We start from the raw sequence: 22,505 nt of genomic DNA on the forward strand, positions 1-22,505 counted from the left end.
GATTTTTCCCATCAGGCAAAGTTGCATCCCACTGCAATAATATACAAATTAATCCTATTCCAGCACAAAACTGGATAGTCTATTGCAGAGAGGCAAAATTGGAGGACACTGAGCCATGGAAGTTTTACTAGGAATTTCAATAATAAAGAAATAACATATTGTAATTTTATCCCAGGGGAGCTGGCTTTCAAAACGTTGTTCTGGTGTAGTTAAATAAATTTTTTACTGTTGTTTTTCAGTGTGATTAAAATTTAATATATCATCTGGCACATCTTTACAATGCTTGATCTCTGTGATCTTAGGAGATTTTAAACAGGCTGAAAATGCTGCCAAGCTCTAGCTGTAAAGCTTCCATCATAGTTCAAGATGTGCCACTCTTCCCCAAAGCTATAGAATCATAAAATCACAGAAGGGACCTCCAGAGATCATCCAGTCCAACCCCACTGCCAAAGCAGGACCGCCTAGAGCAGGTCACACAGCAATGCTTCCAGACGGGTTTTGAAAGTCTCCAGAGAAGGAAACTCTGCAACCTCTCTGGGCAGCCTGCTCCACAGCTCTAACACCCTCACAGGAAAAACGTTTTTCCTCATGCTGAGGTGGAGCTTCCTGAGTTCCAGTTTGTGTCCATTGCCCCATCACAGGACATCACTGAAAAGAGCCCTGGTCTCTTCTTCTTGACAGCCACCCTTCAGATATCTGCAAGCATTAATAAGATCTCCTCTCAGCCTTCTCTTCTCCAGGCTAAACGGCCCCAGGTCTTTCAACCTTTCCTCATCAGACAGATCTTCCAGGCCCTTCATCAGCCTCATGGCCTCCATTGGACTCTCTCTAGTATATCCTCTTGAACTGGGGAGCCCAGAACTGAACACAGTACTGCAGATAGTAGTGCAGGGGTAACAGGGATCAGCTCTAAGTGATAATTGTGCCAGGGGAAATTTAAGTTGGATATTAGGAGAAATGTCTTTCCTGCAAGAGTGGTCAGGCACTGGAACAGGCTGCCCAGGGAGGTGGTGGAGTCACCATCCCTGGGTGTGTTCAAGAAATATGTGGACATGGCAGTTGGGGATGTGGTTTCATGGCCATGGTGGTGTTGGGTTGAAGTTTGGACTCCATGATCTTAAAGATCTCTTCCAACAGAAACAATTCTGTGATTGTGTAATTAGCAATGTACTACATGGAATTGCTGTTTAATAAACCTCCCATCTCCATTTCTACTGAAGGTCCTCTTAAGAAGATAGGTGTTTGTTGAGGTTTGAAGGCATCCAGCACATGTTAGGAGGGCCTCAGCATGAGTCAGAAGAACACAAGAGGAATGTAGCTCCAGATTTTTATCAAAGATAGTGTACCTTTGTGGTGCTGAGCACTTCCTTCAAATGAATCAAAGAATGGTGAGGTTTGGAGAGGACAATCTTGTTCAAAGCAGGGTCACCCACAGCAGGTTGCACTGGATTGGAATCTTTCCAGAGAAGGAGACTCTGGAGAGGAGAGGCAGGTAAATGAAGAATTGCCTCTCTTTAAAAGTTAAATTAAAAACTACTGAGAAGTTCATGAGAACTGCTCCAGTGTTTACAAAAATCACTCCCTTGTAAGCTGAAGATTAACTAACAAACAGGAGGTGAGATAAACAGCAGGCCTGGCATGGCACTCATCATTTATTCCCCATCATTACTGTTCTCCCCATGATGTAAATCCATGTAACATCTGCAGGGCTCTTCACTTGTTCCTCATTTTTCATTTTAGCTAGCACCTTGCAGTACCAAAAACTTGTACTCAAGGCTTATCAGAAAGCCAGTTCTTTCTATCAAGTTCCTCAAGTTGTGTGGTAGCTGTTGCTATTCAGAAAGAGAGTAAAGCCACAAAAGTCTCATCACAATAAAAGACAAAGTGTCACAGCACATCCTGTGAACAAGAAGAAAGTGAAAAGAGGTTGGCCCACTCTTAATTTCTCTGCTTGGTTTTGTTCCTTGTTTGTTTTCCTTAGTTATCATATAAATGCTAAGGTTTCTGAGTGGCTTTGAACACTCCTCACAGAGAGAACAGGTCTTAAGAGAAGCAGTTGAGAGAACTGGGGGTTGAGACTGGAGAAGAGGAGGCTGAGGGGGGACCTCATTGCTCTCTACAACTCACTGAAAGGAGCTTGGAGCCAGGTGGGGGCTGGTAGAACATTGCACAGCCAAAATAGGTGAAAGATGGCTTTGGTATTTGTATCATTCAAAAGTCTGTTGAAATGTGAATTTCTGGAGGAGGCTGAAGAAAGACCTTCTCATTCTCTATACCTCCCTGAAAGGAGGTTGTAGTCAGGTGAGAGTTGGTCTCTTTTCCCAAGTATCAAGCAACAGGACAAGAAGAAATGGCCTGAAATTGTGCCAGGGGAGGTTTAGGTTGGAGATTAGGAAAAATTTCTTTCCTGCATGAGTGGTCAGGAGTTGGAAGAGGCTGCCCAGGGAGGTGGTGGAGTCCCCATCCCTGGAGGTGTTCAAGAAATCTGTGGACATGGCACTTGGGGACTTGGTTTAATGGCCATGGTGGTCTTAGGTTGATGGTTGGACTTGATGACTCTTAGAGGTCTTTCCCAACCAAAACAATTGTATGATTCATTTAGTGACTCAAGTAATGCCTATTGATTCAACCTCCTCCACCTCCGTTTTCACTCCACCCAATTCAGCAGTGAACCTGAGGGAAATGAAAACGTTACAGAGATACAGGGAAAGTCAGCAAGAGTAACTGAAGTACAAAGAATGGTTGGTGGCTCTGTGAGCAAGGCTGGGGCTTTGCCTCCCATTTTCCTGTGGAATCTAGAGGAACGGAGTGGCTTTTCTTAGAGGTGCTTTAATAAGATGTGTTGTATTCTGCAAGACAACTCTTGAATGTGTTTGTGGGTACAGAGATGGATGAACTTTAAAATAACTGAAAAAGTAGTGAATGCTCTCAGGAAATAGCTGGATTAGCATTCAACTCTCTCAGGGTTTTGGTAGCTAAAGAGCTATCCCTTTGTTTGTTTATAAAGATTTTTGGAAGTATGGAAACATTGATGCTGAAGTAAAATTCCTCTATTTAATCTTTAATTTGTTGAATCTTAAAACCCCCCACATCTTTAAGTGTGGTGATATTAACAGGAGAAGTTTGAGGTATGGGACACTTACTAGCATGACTTGGGGTTCACAATCCCTCTTAAAAGCCAGGTGGCCCTAAGCTACAGGTGTGGCTTCAAACCTGTTTTGGCTTACAATCATAGAAATGTTTTGGGTGGGAAAGACCAAAGATCATTGAGTGCAACCACTCTCTAACTCTACCAAGTGTGGGGCTAAACCATGTCCCTTAGCACCACATCTCTGCCTCTTTGAAAAGCACCTCCAGGGATGGGGATGCAGCCACCCCTCTGGGGAGCCTGTTCCAGTGCTTGAGAACCCTTTCAGGGAAGAACTTTTTCCTAATATCCAACCTAAACCACCACTTGGTGCAACTTCAGGCCATTTCCTCTCATCCTATCACTTGTTACTTGGGAGAAGAGACCAACCCCCTCCTGGCTCCAGCCTCCTTTCAGGTAGTTGTAGAAAGCCAAAAGGTCTCCACTCAGCTGTGGAGGCACAACCCTCATGTCAGGGGATAGTGTCATGTCCAGGACTCTAGCAATATGCTGCCCCTTACCCAGGCACCCCAGCCCACAGCCTTCCCACCTGGACATGGGTAAAAAGTGAAAGGCTTGTGACATCAGGGATGGAGGAGCTGTATTTGTCAACCTGGTTAGTGGATTTCCCTCTTACATAGGGCTGTCAACTCCACTGGTCTTCTCTTGCTCCTTTACAATAATTTTGCAACATTTTGTGACCAAAGCAAATAATTAATCCATAAAAGCTTAGAGCAGGTTTTCTGTCTCCTTATATGCCAATGCATATAGATAAATATGTGTACACATCTTTAGATGAAGGAACATCTACATCTCTATCATATAGAATGGGTTGGGTTGGGAGGGACTTTAAATAAAGTGCTTCTAGTTCCAACCCCACTGCCATGGGCAGAGACACCTTCAACTTAGACCAGGTTGCTCAAGGCCCCATCCAGCCTGGCCTTAAACACCTCCAGGGGGGACATTATCATTTTATAACAGACAGAAATGCTAATTTTAAATTCTAAATATTAAACAAAAGCATCTTTGATATAAGCATTCCTTAGCCAAAAAGCTACAGTTTACTTAAATAGGATTATTTCTAGAATTGAGAGCTTGAGCATCAGTTCCAAATATATTTTACAGTCTTCAGCATTTAAATATAACAAGTGGCATATAGGTGGCATTTGTAAAATGTATCTAAGAATGGAATAAATCCTCATCTGTGAGACTGGCCAGAACTGGTTCCCTAAGAAAGATGGCTCATGAGTATTTTGAGTTTCTAAACTGTGAAATTGTTTATTTAATCTCTGCATTAAGCCTGTTGAAGAACTGTCACTTTCTCTTGTATCAGAATGCAGCAGACTTAAGGCAGTTAAATGTGCAAAGAAATAGTTCAGCTCCTGGTGGCACAACCTCTCTTTTCTCCTGCACCCTAAACAATCCCAAGTTTGTAATAATGCCTGGTGTAGGTAACTGCATGAAAAAGATTACTTAACACGAGCAGATTAAAAACCAATTTAACTGATGGCCACAAACAGAGCTTAGGGTTTGTCGTGGCTACAAAGATTTTCTGTCAGGGTATAAAAGCAAATCATCAGTATGCAGAAGGGGTTGCCTGCCCCATAGAGATGCTAATTTGGTGACACTTTGGAAACTCATGTTCTACATTTACTGTTCACACTAGATGGAAGCTAACCAGCCTTAGCTTGAGCTAATGCAATCAAAAGACTGCAAAATGTCACATTTTCTTATCTCTGTGCAAGCTAATTTTGAGATCTTTAGTTTCCATCAGTTTGTTTGTTTGTTTGTTTTTAACAATCACCAGTGCTGATGGAATATCACAAACCACAATTTTCCTCAGGACTGGAAAGTTTTATTTATACAGAGTTGCTGCAGAAAATAAAGGGCCTAGCAGTTTCCTGATCCAGTATTTTTTTAAACTACCCAAAAACCCCAAAACTCATTAGAGAAATTGTAGCAGAACAAAGATCAAGTGTTTCAATATGTTATCAGTGGGGACTTTTACTGGGGGGGATTCCCCCTCCCCAAAGTGCTATAAAAATATTAACATGCATCACAAGCATATTTAGATAGAATATTCACAGAATCCAGCTTTGGGCTGGAAGGGACCATTAAAGGTCTCTTCTGTTACAGTTACTCTTAGCAGTAGCCATTTGGAAGTTCAAATTTCCTTCTCCGCTGGCTCTAAGTAAGTTATGACCTAACAGAAGCTGTTTCTGTTTAAAAAAAGAAAAAAAGAAGAAGAAGAAGGGCAAAAAGCCATTAAATGATACATAATTCCAGCAAATTTTCAGCCACCAAATATCCTGGAAAAGCAAGAAAAGCAAAGCAGCTACTACCATTATTTCATTCGATTTTCTTTTTTCCCCATAGCCCACTCTCTGAAAGGGATCTCTGCAGTCATTTTGCTGTAGGATCCGAGGGGCGGTCAAGCCAGCTGGTGCCACGCACAGCCAGCGCCGGGGCTGGGGTGAAGGGTGGGTGGGTGGATGGGTGATGGGTGGGTGGCTGTGCTCGGGCAGAGGCTCGCTCGCTCGCTCACTCACCCAGCGCCGCGTCGCAGATGAGTTGCTGTGGGTGCGCCGGGGCACAGCTGCACGCCTCGGCCAGCTCCCGGGCGCGGGGGGCCAGCAGCAGCAGCACGGACAGCAGCGACGTGCTCACCACGGGCTTCATGCTGCCCAGCAGAAAAGAAGGGCTTCTTTGCCGTTGGCTGAAGAGCTTAAACGTCCTCCGAGCTGACCGGTTTGTTCCGCCTGCCGTTGGCTTGCAGCAGCCTAGGGTGGTTAGGGAAAAGCCCTCTAACGCTGGCTCCGAGCAGATGTGTACGGTAACGACTTCTCATTTCCCTGACATGGGACCCTCTTATTTATGGCCCCGACACTAACTCCTAACTCCGCCTTCCCTGAAGGCAAGAGCACATCATTGGTGAAAGTTATTGTGGCAGGCGAGAGGTTACCTTCGCCAGCATTGCAGTGCTGCCGTTCTGAGTCACTACCACTACTAAGAACCCGAAGCCTTTACAAAAACATCTTTTCAAGGCTCTGAAGCCGATTTTATGATCTCTAGCAGAAGAAAGATTCTGCTCTTCTTCCAGTAAAATCCCTCCCGGTTCACATTGAACCCCCTCAGCCCTGCTACCTCCTCTCCTTCGGGGGGTAAACAAAGCTGTCCTTTAAGCTCCGTTTTCCTTCGTGGTCCCTGATCTTCCCCTGCACTTCTGTGCATTTCCTTGAGCTGCCATCCCTGTTTGCAGGCTGGACAGAACTTCATTCACCAAAAGGAAACGTTTCAATGCTCTGCTTGTAAGCCTTGAACAATCGGTGGTTACAAGGAATAACAAATCAAATAGAAAAGCTGCAATAAAAGACAAATTTTTTAAAAGTTATTATTATTTATTAGTTCAGCACAGATTTAATTTAAAATAAGAAGGGAAAATATTCCAGTGGAGTGGGTTGGAAGGCACTGTGCTTTCTCTGCATTAATGTAAATCCTGAGCAACACAGAACTGGCTTGTGTCGTACTTTGAAAACAGACATACATCACAGAATCATAGAGTGGTTTGGGTTGGAGGGCACCTTAAAGATCATCTAAATTCTAGCCCTCTGCCATGGGCAAGGACATCTCCCACCAGGTCCAACCTGGCCTTGAATATCTCCAGGAAGGAAGCATTCATAACCCTCCCTGGGCAACCTGTTGCAGTGTCTCACCACTCTCATTGTAAAGAATTTCCTCTTAATATCCAGACTAAATCTCCCTTCTTCCAGCTGAAATCCATTCCCTCTCATATCACAACAGCCCGTGTGAAAACCTTTCTTGTAGTCCTCTTTAGGTACTGGAAAGCTCCTCTAAGGTCCCCCTGGAGCCCTCTCTTCTCCAGAGGGAAGAGAACAACCCCAGTTCTCCAAGCCTGCCCCCATAGGGGAGGTGCTTCAACCCTCTGATCATCTTTGTGGCCTCCTCTGGACCCACTCCAGCAGATTGCTTTCCCTCTTTTATGCCTGGGGGCAGCAGAAGCGGATGCAGTAGTCTAGGTAGGGTCTCAGCAGAGCAGAGCAGAGGGGCAGAATCCCCTCCCTGTGCTGCTGTTCACCCTGCTCTGGATGCAGCTCAGCACACTGCTGCCTGCTGGGCTGCCAGTGACCATTGCTGGCTCATGGGGAGTTTGTCATCAACTGACACCCCCAAGGCCGCCTCCTCCAGACTGCTCTCGAGCCACTCCTTGCCCAGCCTGGATTTGTGCTTGGGATTGCCTCAGTCCAGGTGTAGGACCTTGCACTTGTTGAACTTTATGAGATACAAGTCTTCAGGAATCTTTTTAAACTTCAGGTCTCCTGTTGCTCTAGCAGTCTGTCTGTGTGTGACATGTATGCACCTCCTTTTATAAAGAGCTTCTTTCAGGGGGGAAGCAACGTAAGATTTGATTAGAGAGTAATAAAATACATCTATAGATTGATGTGGAGGACAGGACTGCTCAAAGGATGGCATGTGTTGTCACTTCAAGCTTAGGAATTAAATCTATTCATATAATGAATTGTGATAGTTGGAACTATTCAGCCTGAAGGAGAGAAGGTTCCAGGAAGACCTTATAGCAACATTCTGATATTTGAAGGAGGCTACAGGAAAGCTGGGGAGGGACTTTTTACAAGGGCAAGTTAGTATCTCGCAGGCCAAAGCAAGAAAAAGAGAGAAATTGTTTTGGGAACCAAATCTTATGGGAGATATCCCTCCAATGGAATTGTTTAGAATAATCATTATTTTCCTTTTTACACTCAATAATGATTTATTTACATTTTTACTACTTTCTGCTCAAAATTTGTAAAAAAATTAAAAGGCATAGTCTAAAACTACCACAGGCTTGTAGTGATAGGATATGGGGCAATGGCATTAAACTGGAAGAGAGGAAATTTAGACTGGAGATTAGGGAGAAATTCTTTATACTAAGGGTTGTGAGACACTGGAACAGGTTGCCCAGGGAGGTTGTGGATGCCTCCTCCCTGCAGGTGTTCAAGGCCAGGTTGGATGAGGCCTTGAGCAACCTGGGCTGGTGGGAGGTGGCAGGGGGGTTGGAACTGGATGATCTTTAAGGTCCCTTCCAACTCAAACCATTATATGACAGTTTGAACTATTTCAGTCCAGACTCATGAAAGCCTGTTTTGTTGATGCTGAGACATAGGGGTACACAAAGCAGCTTGGTATCTTTCTGTAGAATTGAGTCTCATTTTGAGGTTGTTGTGGGTCAAGGAATAGCTGTCCAACCACAGAGAGGTCCTCCTGGACTGGACAGTCCATCCGTCCCAAGGGGGATGGCACTAGAAATGATGTTATTCCATCCCATAATATTGCATCTTTATCTTCTATATAAACTGGCTGCATAGTCAGTTTCTTCCCTTTTTCTCTGCTCCCAGCCAGACCTTATCACCTGTGGGGGAGGTTTGCAGCCTGGCTTCAGCCCTGCAGAGCGAATTTTTACTGTGTCGTTCGGGCCTGGGTAGGGAGGTATGGGCAGGGGTGGGGGCATTGAGGCCTGGTTTGTGGGGAAGGTTTGGAGAAGGTTCTGACCTAGTGAGATCTTGGTAAAGCCCAGACTGGAGAGAACTGGGCCAAGGTGAAACATGAATTGGTGTATTTTTTATGGGTTTGTACCTTTGCATATTATTGTGAATAGTACTTCCATTTAAACTTCCAATTCTTTCCAAGCCTATCTGGAGCATTTTCTTTTACTCCTCTGGGGAGGCATAAAAGAGTTTCTGTCTGCTCTCTAAAACTATGACAGATGTATCAAGAAAGGTGTCCAGCAGGGCTAGGGAAGTTGTTCTACCCCTCTACTCTGCCCTGGTGAGACCACACCTGGAATACTGTGTCCAGTTTTGGGCTCCCCAGTCCAAGAGAGACAGAGACCTGCTGGAGAGAGTCCAAGGGAGAGCCAGGAGGATGCTTAGGGGACTTGAGCATCTCCCCTGTGAAGAGAGACTGAGAGCCCTGGGGCTGTTTAATGTGGAGAAGAGAAGGCTGAGAGGGGATCTGATCAATGTCTATCAATAGCTGAGGGGTGGGGGTCAAGGGGAGGGGGCCAGGCTCTTTTGGGTGGTTCACAGTGATAAGACAAGGAGCAATGGGTTCAAACTTGAACATAGAAGATTTCACCTCAACATGAGGAGAAACTTCTTTACAGTGAGGGTGACAGAGCACTGGAACAGGCTGCCCAGGGGGTTGTGGAGTCTCCTTCTCTGGAGACTTCCAACCCCACCTGGATGCATTCCTGTGCAGACTACCCTAAGTGATGCTGCTCTGGCAGGGGGGCTGGACCTGATGATCTCTGGAGGTCCCTTCCAACCTCTGATATACTGTGAGACTGTGATCCATATTGAAAACGGAGCCAGGGATGTTGTACACTGTGTCCTGATTTAGTTCAAGTAGCCATACTTAGATTTTTATTTCTCCAGCTTGAAGTTCTGACTTCAAACCATAAGGCTGGATCCAGGTCCAGGACTAAGACCTGGGAATATTGTAGACCTGTTAACACCTCTGTTCTCACCTGGAGGTAACTGACTTCTTTCCAGAAACTTTTCGTGTGAGTGGAACAATGAAAAAATGTGAGGCAGGAAGTTCAAGCTACAAGAAGGCTGCTGAAAAAAAAATCCAGCAGGTATTTTACTGGGCTCTGTGGTCAGTACTTCTAGGACTATTGATTTTTCAAGTCTCAGAGCAGTAGGACTGGAAGGGGTGAAGGACTTAGTTGGAAGCTATTGATTGCTTTCCAGATGACATCAGATGAGGTGCTGCTATAGATGGTCTGAGCAGAGCAGTTTGATTACAGTTTCAGTGAAATTCAAATGATGAAGGAATATGCTGGGTAAACTGTCTTCTCTACCATCTGCCAAGGATTAGGGCTGAGCTGGCCTCTAGATGATTGCCAGAGGCTCTTTATGAATCCCTCTGCCTTCCCAAAGGGAAGAGAAAAGGAAGAAGGGAGAGAGACTTAGGAAATGGAAAATTAGAACTGCTTAAATGAAAATAATAACAAAACCATGAAACAGATACAAACCAATATTGAACCCAGCTCCTGATGGCAATGATGTCACCATCACTACTGATGGTGTAGTGAAGTCCCAGACTGGACTCAGTGGCAGCTGGAAATTAGATTCAGGAGTTGGGTTCTGGGACTGGATTCAGGAATATGTAGATCAAGATCAAAAGCAGAGGGGACAGAGTCCTCCTTGGACATTGGCCATTGAAGAAGAGTCATGACACTGGTGATCCCTCAGCTTTCTTCTGAAGATGCCATCCACAGGATGCAATCCTTTGTTGGGCAGTATAGGGTCACCTGTCCTGTCCTCCCCACGTGTGCCACCTCTGACTTCCTGAACCCCAGAGTCTGGCACAAGGTTTAGCAGTGACCTTGGTCTGCACATCAATCCTTGGTGGTAACTAGAAACCATCAAGAACTAGAAAACTTTGAGTGTTCCTACTGCCAGAAGCAGACAGTCTGTGAAAACCTGCCCTGAACTTCAGAAAATGCTATCACTGAGCAGAGACTGAGCTAAGTCAAATCCCTGATCAGAATTTGTTCCGCTCAGGTCTACCTGCACGTCACCAGCCACTAACCTTCCGTCTTACCAGATGTTAGTTGCGGGAAAGCTGCCTGGCAGAAAAAGACCTGGGGGTGCTGGTTGACAGCCAGGTGAACATGAGCCAGCAGTGAATCCAGGTGGCCAAGAAGGCCAACAGCATCCTGGCCTGGACCAGCAATAGTGTGGTCAGCAGGAGTGATTTTGCCCCTGTAGTCAGAACTGGTGAGACCACACCTCGAATACTGGGTTCAGTTTTGGGCACCCCAGTATAAGAAGATATTGAGGTGCTTGGAGGGGGTTCAGAGAAGGACAACAAAGCTGGTGAGGGGTTTGGAGAGCAAGTCTTACGAGGTGAGGCTGTAGGAGCTGGGATTGTTTAGCCTGAAGAAGAGGATGCTGAGAGATCTAATTGCTCTCTACAGATACCTGAAAGGAGGTTGGACTGAGGCCAGTGTTGGCCTCTTCTCCACAGTAACCAACAACAGGACAAGAGGAAAGGGCCTCAAGCTGTGCCAGGGGAGGTTTAGGTTGAATATTAGGAACAATTTCTTTGCTGCAAGAGTGTTCAGGGGTTGGAACAGGCTGCTCAGGGAGGTGGTGGACTGACCATCCCCGGAGGTGTTCAATAAATAAGTAGCTGTGGCATTTTGGGACATGGTCTTCAGGTCATGGAGTGGTTGGTAGAAGGTTTTTGAAACTTCTCAGAACTCCTACTTTTTGCTAAATCTTCATTTAGGAATAGTTAGTTTTGTCAAATGAAGAGGAAAGGCTGAGAGCCCTGCTGCTGTTTAGTATGGAGAACAGCAGCCTCACAGGAGGTCTTCTCAGTGCTAAAGAGTGGGGGGCCACACTCTTTTCAGTGGTGCCCATTAATAGGACAAGGGGCAGTGGGCACAAAACCATGAGGTTCCATCTGAACAGGAGAAAAAAATTCTTTGGTGTGAGGGTGCTAGAGCCCTAGAGCAGGCTGCCCAGAGAGTTGTGGAGTCTCCTTTTGTGGAGAGCTTCCAAACCCACCTGGCCATCACGACCCTGGGCAAGCTGCTGTGGGTGCCCTGCTTTTAGCAGGGTGGGGTTGGACTGGGTGATCTCCAGAGGTTCCTTCCAATCCCAGCCATGCTGGGATCCTGTGAAATTTCTCTCTATTTAAACAAAGACATATTTACATTGTAACACTTGAAAGAGATTTTAATAAGAATGGCAATCTCTTTATTCAAGAACATGCCAGGAAATGGATTTCTTTTTTGGCCCTTTATCACAGGAGACAAATATTACTTGTACCTCCTACTGGTATCAGCACAGTGTTTGAGCACTTGTTATCACTGAATAGTGTTAGCAAGCATTCAGTCTGAGCTTGCCTTGTCCTTTTTGATATGAAATATTAGCATTTTTCACAGGATTAGGAACATTACTTTTAGGGAGTTTAAAAGAAACCCTAAGCTCAGCACCCTTTCTGTGTAACAGTTAGACCTTGACCTTGTCAAATACAAAGAATATTCCCAAAGCACACAGAGATAATCCTGAAGTAACTTTTCAGCATGATAATCTTGCACCTTAAGCAATAATAGAGAAAATATAACCAATGTTTTATAGATATGTGCAGAGTGAATTAAAAAAAGGCCCTCATTTTACTGTGTGTGTAAATGGACTAAGAGCATGGGGCTTTTTTGTCAACACTGTGTGCTAGGAAGCCAATTTTCCTTTGGATTGATTAAGTAAGCCCTGATATCCTAGCCAGCCTCATGAAGTTCAACGAGACCATGTGCAAGGTCCTGCAGCTGGGTCAAGGCAATCCCAAGCACAAATCCAGGCTGGGCAGGGACTGCCTTGAGAGCAGCCCTGGAAGAAAGAACTTGGGGGTGCTGGGCGATGAGAAGCTCAACATGAGCCAGCAGTGAGCACTTGCAGCCCAGAGAGCCAAGCAGAGCCTGGGCTGCATCAAGCAAAGCATAGCCAGCAGGTTGAGGGAGGTGATTCTCCCCCTCTGCTCCACTCTGCTGAGACCACACCTGGAGTACTGTGTCCAGCTCTGGAGTCTCTGTTACAAGAAAGATCTGGAGGTGCTGGAATGTGTCCAGAGAAGGGCCATGAGGATGAGCAGAGGTCTGGAGCTCTTCTCCTATGAAGGCAGACTGAGAGAGTTGGGGTTGTTCAGTCTGGAGAGGAGAAGGTTCCCAGGAGACCTTCTTGTGGCCTTCCAGAATCTGAAGAAAGCTGGGGAGGGACTTTCTAGGGTGTCAGGTAGTAATTGGACTTGGGGCAATGGAACAAAACTAGAAATGGGTAGATTCAGATTGGATGTTAGGAAGAAATTCTTCCCCATGAGGGTGGTGAGACACTGGCACAGGTTGCCCAGGGAGGTGGTGGAAGCCTCATCTTTGGAGGTGTTTAAGGCCAGGCTGGATGTGGCTGTGAGCAACCTGCTGTAGTGTGAGGTGTCCCTGCCCGTGGCAGGGGAGTTGGAACTGGCTGATCCTTGAGGTCCCTTCCAACCCTAACAATTCTGTGATACTGTGATTATGTTATAAGACTAGTGAAGGATGAAGGGCAGCAGGACAAAGCAGTGCCCACACCCTGGTTATATTCTGATACAGCTATTGCTTGGTAATGAGAAAGGGAAACATTCCTTTATTAAGGGATCATTTCACTTCACTGTTTACCCAGCAGAAAGAGCACTTGGCAGATTCTCATTTCTGTCCCAGCCTAGTGTTGAAAACTGATTTCTATTTTCTAGCAGAATGTAAGAAAATGGAGGGTTGGGGGTAATCCACTCTATTTGCTGATGTGCACAGCATCGAAACAAGGTAGAAAATATGGCTACAGACAAATTTATGGTCAGCTCTACTTCTTCTCCAGTGGGAACTCTAATTATGTACAGGACTTCTAATTCTGGAGAGACTTTTTTGTGCTGTGGGTTGTCACGATCCTCACTAATTCTTCCTATGAAGCATTAGCAGCTATAAACAGCATTCTAGTCATTAATTACTGTCATGGTTTCTTTCTCTTCTAACAGCCCCCAGAGACCACTCTGGTTGGACTCAATGATTTTAAAGGTCTTTCCCAGCCTGGATAATTCTATGATGGTATAGTGACAGCAGTCTGGGTGTTGTTGTAAGGTAGCAATGAAACACATGCCAGAACCAAAATGTAATTTGTCTCTGCAAAGATTTTTGTCTTCCCCATAATTTTTATTGGAGATCTGTGGGGTCTCCTTTTTGTATTCACTTAGTGTTTTTCTTGTTAATGACAGCTTCTGTTTTCATGCTGAACAGGTATTGAAACCAGAAGCTTTCTCTACCATCAGATCACTTCTGTGTTGATTTAGATAACCATTCTTTTTCAATTGAATCATAGAATTGTTAGGGTTGGAAGAGACCTCAAGGAACATCTAGTTCCAATCTCCCTGCCATGGGCAGGGGCACCTCGCACTAGAGCAGGTTGCTCAGAGCCACATCCAGCCTGGTATGAAAACTTCCAGAGATGAGGCTTCCACCTGTTCCAGTGTCTCACCACCCTCATGGTGAAGAATTTTTTTCCTAACATCCAATCTGAATCTACCCATTTCTACCTTATTGCTCTCTACAACTACCTGAAGGGAGGTTGTAGCCAGGAGGGGGTTGGTCTCTTCTCCTAGGCAGCCAGCACCAGAACAAGAGGACACAGTCTCAGGCTGTGCCAAGGGAAGTTTAGACTTGAGGTGAGGAGAAAGTTCTTCACAGAAAGAGTAATTGGCCATGGGATGTGCTGCCCAGGGAGGTCATGGAGTCACCTTCCCTGGAGGTGTTCAAAAAAGCTTGGATGTGGCACTTGGAGCCATGGTTTAGTTGTCAGGAGGTGTTAGGGATTAGGTAATAGGTTGGACTTGATGATCTCTGCAGTCTTTTCCAACCTGGTTGATTCTGGGATTCTCCAGGCTTAGCAGCCCCAGGGCTCTCAGCCTCCTCACAGAGGTGCTCCAGGCCCCTTAGCATCTTCGTAGCCTCCCCTGGACTCTTTCCAGTAGTTCCCTGTCTCTCTCACACTGGGGAGGTCAGAACTGGTCACAATACTCCAGATGTGGCCTCACCAGGGCAGAGCAAAGTGGGAGGAGAGCCTCCCTCAACCTGCTGGCCACACTCAATGGTCCCCAGAACACCATTGGCCTTTTTGGCCACAATGCCTGAACAAAGAGAGTAATCTGCTGGGCTACCCCTCAAGCTGCTGCCCAGCTGAGTGTTGGCTTTATCATGAGATTGTCTTTTCTGGAAACCAAACCAACCAGAGGAAGTACATCTTCTCCTTGTTTATTGATTTAGGACTCTTCCTGCCTGTTTCTGGGAAAGAAAAAAAAAAATGGATAAAAGGCCACCTTCATTGTTTCACTTTTAATTTCCTTTCTCCAAAGCAAGCAGAGCAAAATTAGATCTAGTCTGATGCATATTCCACAAATAAATTACATGGGACTAGAGTGGTTAAATGAACTTTGCTTAGGGATTATTGGAAAGAAAAATATTTAAACACTGAACTTGAGGTAAGTTATGTTTATGCAGCATCTGTTGTTTTTTTTTTTTTTTTTTGTCCCTCCTATTTTTTTCCTCTCCTCTCTTTCTTTTTTTCCTATTGTGGCTTTTCTAGTCAACCATAAGAACATTAAAGCCAGGGTGAATGCCACCTCCCAAAACATGTGTTTTCTGTCTTGCTGCCAGCAGAAAGCTTTTTCTTTTTCTTTTCTTTTTTTTTTTGTTAGCAGATTCTCTTTGCCTAGTTTTATTTTTATCTACAGCTTTGGTTATATTTTATATTACATCTTAGTCAGAAGAATTCAAAGCCAATATATGAGAATTCAAATTAGATCTGGAAATAAACCAACTTACATTATGGGACTCTAAGAGTTGTTAAAAAATACTTAAATTACAGAGAAAAAATATAAAACTTTGAACACTTCAGTGTACAAAGTTTAAAGATTTGTTTTAAATGAGTAGCATTTTCCTGCAGAGGCTCATGGCACAAGGTTTGGATAAGTGCACTCTGCTCTGGAGTGAAAACTGGCTGGATGGCTGGGCCCAAAGAGTGGTGGTGAATGGAATCAAATCTGGCTGGCACCCAGGCACCAGTGGGGTCCCCCAGAGTCCAGTACTGGGGTCTGTCCTCTTTAATGTCTTTGTCAATGATCTGGATGAGAGGATTGAGTGCACCCTCAGTAAGTGTGCAGATGACACCAAGCTGGGTGACTCTGTTGATCTGCTAGAGGGTAGGGAAGCTTTACAGCAGGATCTGGACAGGTTAGATTGAGGTGCCTTAGGAGGAGTGACTGAGGGAGCTGGAGTGTTTTAATCTGGAGAAGAGGAGGCTGAAGAAAGACCTCATTGCTCTCCACAACTCCCTGAAAGGAGGTTGGAGTGAGGTGGGGCTTGGTCTCTTCTCCCTAGTATCAGGTGACAGAAGGAGAGGAAATGGCCTGAAATTGTGCCAGGGGGAGCTTTTGGAGATTAGGAAAGATTTCTTTGCTGCAAGAGTGGTCAGGGATTGGAACAGGCTGCCTGGGGAGGTGGTGCCCAGGGAGACTGAGAGCCCTGGGGCTGTTTAGTCTGGAGAAGAGAAGGCTGAGAGGGATCTGATCAATGTCTATCAATAGCTGAGGGGTGGGGGTCAAGGGGAGGGGGCCAGGCTCTTTTGGGTGGTTCACAGTGATAAGCCAGGAACAATGGGTTCAAACTTGAACATAGAAGATTTCAGCTCAACATGAGGAGAAACTTCTTTACAGTGAGGGTGACAGAGCCCTGGAACAGGCTGCCCAGGGGGGTTGTGGAGTCTCCTTCTCTGGAGACTTTCAAACCCACCTGGATGGATTCCTGTGTGGACTACCCTGGGTGATGCTGCTTTGGCAGGAGGTTGGACCTGATGATCTCTGGAGGTGCCTTCCTACCTCGAACATTCTGTGATTCTCACTGTGCTTGCTTCCTCTTTTTGATCACTTCTCTACTTTGATCTCTGTTTTTTTTTTTTAACCTTTTTAATTTGGCAAATATTTCTTATCTTCTAGTAGAGACCAGTAATTGCAGTGTTTTCTGAAACTGATTGAATTGTCTGCAATTCCCCATTCACTTCAGCTAGTGCTGGTTGACAGCCAACAGTGTGCTCAGATGGCCAAGAAGGCCACCAGCATCCTGGTCTGGATCAGAAATAGTGTGGCCAGCAGGAGTAGGGAAGGGATTGTGCCCCTGAACTCAGCACTGGTGAGGCTGCACATTGAATACTGGGTTCAGGTTTGAGCCCCTCACTAGAAGAAAGACACTGAGGTGCTGGAGCAGGTCCAGAGAAGGGAGTGAAGGTGGTGAAGTGTCTGGAGAACAGGGCTGGGGAGGAGCAGCTGAGGGAACTGAGATTGTTTAGTCTGGAGAAGAAGAGGCTGAGGAGAAAGCTCACTACTCTTTACAATTCCTTGAAAGGAGGTTGGAGTGAGGTGGGGCTTGGTCTCTTCTCCCTAGTATCAGGTGATAGGATGAGAGGAAATGGCCTGAAATTGTGCCAAGGGAGGGTTAATTTGGATATTAGGAAAAATTTCTTTCCTGTAAGAGTGGTCACGGGTTGGAACAGGCTGCCCAGGGAGGTGGTGGAGTCACCATCCCTGGAGGTGTTCAAGAAATGTGTGGCCATGGTTTAGTGGCCATGGTGGTGTTGGGTTGAGGGTTGGATTCAGTGAGGTCTTTTCCCACTGAAGCAATTCTATGATTATTAGTAGGCAAGCCCTAAGTCTTTCACAGCATATGCAGCATATTGGAAATATCTTGACATTTCAGGAGAGCAGTACAGTTTTATTTTGAACATTCCAGGCATTTAAAATAGGTTATGGCCAGTAACAAATGAATCTCTGAACGTAATTTGTGTTTGCATCCAATTTGCAAATCATCCTAGCAATGTGGGAAAGGAGGGTTTGATGGAATAACTTACAGAAACAGAAGAGTAAAAATCAAAAACATTTCAAGCCTTCATGAGGATGATTTGAAAAGTTACTGATCCCAACACCAGCAAATTCAAAAAGTTAACCAAGCAGATGTCATGACTTAATTCTCAGACTTAATAACATGAGAAACCTGCTTCTGGCATACATTGTGAATGCACACTTGCCTTAATTCCTGTTTATTCAGCAGCTTTACAAGTCTGAGTTAAAATTTTCCCTGGAGTTAGTAATTCCGCCAGTATAACTCCTCTCTGAGATAGTTCTGTGTCTGTTTATAAATCTAAATAGAAATCAGGAATTGTGTGACCACACCAGGACCAGGGAAATTATTGTCCCCTTGCATTCAGCACTGGTGAGGCTGCATCTCAAATACTGGTTTCAGGTTTGGGGCCCTCACTCCAAGGATGCTGAGGTGCTGGAGCATGTCCAGAGACAGGCAACAAAGGTGGTGAAGGGTCTGGAGAACACGTTTGGTGAAGAGCAGCTGAGAGAACTGGGATTGTTTAGCCTGGAGAAGAGAAGACTGAGGGAAGACCTCATTGCTCTTCACAACTTGCTGAGAGGTTGAGTGAGGTGGAGGTCAGTTTCTTCTCCCTAGTATCAGGTAATAGAGAGGAAATAGCCTGAAATTGTGCCATGGCAGGTTTAAGTTGGAGATTAGGAAATATTTCTTTGCTGCAAGAGTGGTCAGGCATTGGAACAGGCTGCCCAGGGAGGTGGAGGAGTCACCATCCCTGGAGGTGTTCAAGAAACATGTAGACATGGCACCTAAGGACATCCCCAGGTCTTTCTTTTCTGGGCAGTTTCCAGCCACTTTTCCCCAGCCTGGAGTGTTCACAGGGTTGTTGTGACCCAAGTGCAGGACCCAGCACTATCTGCTTTGAAGGTCTCTCTCCACCTGGTATCTATAATGTAAATTAGAAGGAAACCCAAGGAGCAGTAAGTCTATCACAGCTGTATTGTTCATAACACTTACCCAAGTGTCTTGAGGCTGCCTGGTCTCAGACAGAATGAACATAAAAGAGCAGGTTGGGAAGAGGTGAGGACTCAGGGCAAGTTTCCTGTCATAGTAGTAAGAAATGTCAGGTTTCAGTATTGCTTGGCAGAACAATACCCCACAGAGTTGGAAACCAGTGAGTGTGATAGAGCAGTGACTGCATGATAGCACATGTCAAGTCCTCATGGACAAAGGGAAAAAAGAGCAGGAATAAGGGAAATGCTGTTCAGAAACAAAAATAACTACAGCTGCATCAGCCTTGGATATCACATTGGCAGATACAAACAGGAGATGCCCTGGGATGACATTTGTGCTACCTGTTTTTTTTCTGCCTGGTGTTTGAAACGCAGTACTCAGCAACTTTTTCCTCTGGTCCCACCTCTTCCCTTGGTCTGTGCTGGGATGTGGTGTTACCACATGACATCTTGATAGCAGGCTCCAGAGCAAAATGAACTCTGTTGCCTTTAATGATGTCAGTGTGTTTCTCTGAGAAAGAAAGCAGAGTTTCTTTTTTTTTTCTTTTCTTTCTTTGAGTTCGTGTTTGTTCCTGTGGCTCACAGAGGATTCCACAGCTTTGGAATCATGGGAAGATACGTGGTCCTCTTAATTACAGGCATGTCATTTGTATTGCTATGGTTAAAAGTCTGCCAGCATTTCCATTACAAACCCTGGTTCAGTGGCTTATGCTCCAGTCATAAAATTGTGGTGATGCCCTTATGGATCTTGAGTCAGACAATGACTTCTTGCCCTTCCTCCCCAAAAGATGAACAAAACAAGTGGCTAGTTTTAAACTATAAAAGCAAGAAATAAATGTAAATAACTAAATAAATGTTGCCTGCACAGGGCTTTGCATTCCTATAGTTTAGTAAGAACTTTTAGAACTTTTAAAGCTGTATAGGTGATTTTTACTCTATAATGGTTTTGCTATTTGGAAACTAGTCTTCTGTTAAGGCAAACCTCATGAGGTTCAATAAAGACAAGTGCAGAGTCCTGCACCTGGGGAGGAATAACAGCAGGCACCAGTACAGGTTAGGGGTTGCCCTGCTGGAGAGCAGCTCCACAGAGAAAGACCTTGGAGTGCTGGTGGACAGCAAGTTCTGCATGGGACAGCAATGTGCTCTTGTGGCCAAGAGAACAAATAGTACCTTGGGGTGCATGAAGAAAGGTGTGTCCAGCAGGCCTAGGGCAGTTCTTCTACCTCTGTACTCTGCTCTGGTGAGACCACACCTGGAGTGTTGTGTCAAATTTTGGGCTCCTCGATTCAAGAGAGGCAGAGACCTGCTGGAGAGAGGCCAACAGAGAGCCATGAGGATGCTTAGAGGACTTGAGCATCTCCCCTATGAAGAGAGACTGAGATTCCTGAAGCTGTTTAGTCTTGAGGAGAGAAGGCTGAGAGGGGATCTGATCAATGTCTATCAATATCTGAGGGGTGGGTGTCAAGTCGAGGGGGCCAGGCTCTTTGCAATGGTGTGCAGTAATGAGACAAGAAACAATGGATGAAAACTTGAACATGAGGAGAAACTTCTTTACAGTGAGGGTGACAGAGCCCTGGAGCAGGCTGCCCAATGAGATTGTGGAGTCTCCTTCTCTGGAGACTTCCAAACCCCACCTGGATGCATTCCTGTGTGGTCTACCCTAAGTGATGCTGCTTTGGCAGTGGGGTTGGACTCAATGATCTCTGGAGGTCCCTTCCTACCTCTAATATTCTGTGATTCTTTCCATGCTTAAATTGGTTAGACTGAAACAGATCTGTAAAAAATCAATTAAATGTATTTTTAATTCAAAGACCAACACTTGAAATGATTCCTAAACAAGAGTTAAATAAAAGACTTTGCAAGTTTCCCTAGTTATCAGTTCCAACAGCGTTAGTCTAAGTACCCAAAATCTCTGAATCTCTGAACAAAAATACAAGTCACCTTCTCACAGGCACTGATGTGTGGCAACTGCTTTTATATGTGTCAGGTAAAGCACTAAGGGGATGATTTTCAGAGTGGGCTTCTTGCCTGTGGTGTTAATCCTTGATTCAAACCTCAAGGACACCCTGGCAGAAGAGGAACATATGAAATCTTAACTCATGGAATAAATCAACTGTATTTGCAGTATTTTTTTTCATAACTGCAAGTTTTTAAAGCAAATCTGGTTTCTTCCTGAAAAATAGACTAGCCCTGGCTGTGGGGTTGAGGCAGAAATGGGTGAAGAACCTCCATGGCCTGTGTGGTGTAGCTGACAGCCGTAGGACCCTGTAGATTCAGCAGGCTTTGAAAACTTTGGTATTTGGTTAAAAGTGTAGATCACAGAATCACAGAATTAGCCAGGCTGGAAAAGACCTTTGAGATCATCAAATCCAACCTATCACTCAACACCATCTAATAACTAAATCATGGCACTGAGTCCCTCATCCAGTCTCTTTTTAAACACTTCCAGGGACAGTGGCTCCACCACCTCCCTGGGCAGCACATCCCAATGGCCAATCTCTCTTTCTGGGAAGAATTTCTTCCTAACATCCAACCTAAACCTCCCCTGGCACAGCTTGAGACTGTGTCCTCTTGTTCTGTTACTGATTGCCTGGGAGAAGAGACCAAGCCCCACCTTCAGGCAGTTGTAGCCAGCAACGAGGTCTGCCCTGAGCCTCCTCTTCTCCAGGCTGAACACCCCCATCTCCCTCAGCCTCTCCTCACAGGGCTGTGCTCCAGACCCCTCCCCAGCCTTGTTGCCCTTCTCTGGACACCTTCAAGCATCTCAGCCTTTTTGTTAAACTGAGGGAACCAAAGCAAGTTGGTTTTGTTGGCTCTTAAAAATTCCATTAAACAAAAAAAGATTCTTGTGTTGCACTAGGAATCTGAAGGTAAGTGGATAGAGTATGGACCTTGAAGTGAATGCCCATTTGTGCTCATGCAAGCTTACCTCTCAGTTCAAGGATTTTTAAAAGAGACCTTAAATTATATAAAAATAAATGTTTTTAAAGTGTCAGTGAATTTTGATTAGCTTTAGAACCCCACAGATACATTTGGATGTTGCCAAGAAGTGAGCACCCTGTTCTTTATTTCTTGATTTTAACAAGGGAAAATTTACAGTCCTGTGACATTTTCCATGTAATTATCTGCTGGGAGTTTGTGTATTTCTGTGCAATGTTGTGCAAAGCACAGTGAGATTAGTGTGAGCTCCATTGAACCTTTGTAAGTATTGGGGAAAGAAAATCTCTTTGAATTCTTAATTTCTTTTCTAAAGCTTCAGGTTTGCCTTTGGTTGTATTTACTGTGTTCAAATTTGGTACTAAGTGAAGGCTTCAGACCCTGTAACACTTTACTGTCCTGCTGCTGCCCAGTTTAATTATATGTTGAGGATGTTTAGTTTTATATTCTCTGCTATAATCTTACGCCACTAAGTGGGTTTTTTATGCTTGGTATATAGAGATTCAATATATCCACATTTTAGGTGGAAGGGGGAAAAAAGTACCAGCTTTACCCATGACTGGGAGATCTAAAACCTCTTCAGTTGAAGGTTGGGAATAAAACCTTCTTATTCACAGAACTTTCTGAGACAGAGCCATTAGAATTTAATTGAATAAACCACGTTCTTATGCCTTTATAGATTTGATTTCCTAGTCAATGGCTGATTTATGGCTTGCCTTCTGTGCAGAAGCTGGAGCCTGCCCTAGATAACTTGGATGTTCTGTAACAGAGGCTAGGATCAGCCTTTAAAGGAACTTTTTGTGGTGAATTAGACATCATTGCTTTCAAATTTACAAATTAATTCACAGCCTTGCTAAATAATGGCAATCCAGGGGGAAAGTGAAAACACTGATGAATTTGACATCATTACTGATGACAGCCTTGGTGAGTGTGAGTTTATGGGTCAGAGAAC

At 44.8% G+C, this 22,505-nt stretch overlaps 2 protein-coding genes across 2 annotated transcripts in view; one reads left to right on the plus strand and one right to left on the minus strand.

Moving 5' to 3' along the window:
* The window catches only part of TIMP4 (TIMP metallopeptidase inhibitor 4), a 36,070-nt gene extending 30,264 nt beyond the window's left edge, over positions 1-5,806 (minus strand). Inside the window, exon 1 of the mRNA XM_054387664.1 lies at positions 5,677-5,806. Within this exon, the coding sequence (XP_054243639.1) occupies positions 5,677-5,806 (130 nt within the window). The remainder of the gene's footprint in view (positions 1-5,676) is intronic.
* The window catches only part of SYN2 (synapsin II), a 246,843-nt gene that overhangs the window by 164,867 nt on the left and 59,471 nt on the right, over positions 1-22,505 (plus strand). The window lies entirely within an intron of this gene.

Source organism: Indicator indicator, chromosome 15, assembly GCF_027791375.1.
Source record: "Indicator indicator isolate 239-I01 chromosome 15, UM_Iind_1.1, whole genome shotgun sequence".
Taxonomy (NCBI): Eukaryota; Metazoa; Chordata; class Aves; order Piciformes; family Indicatoridae; genus Indicator; species Indicator indicator.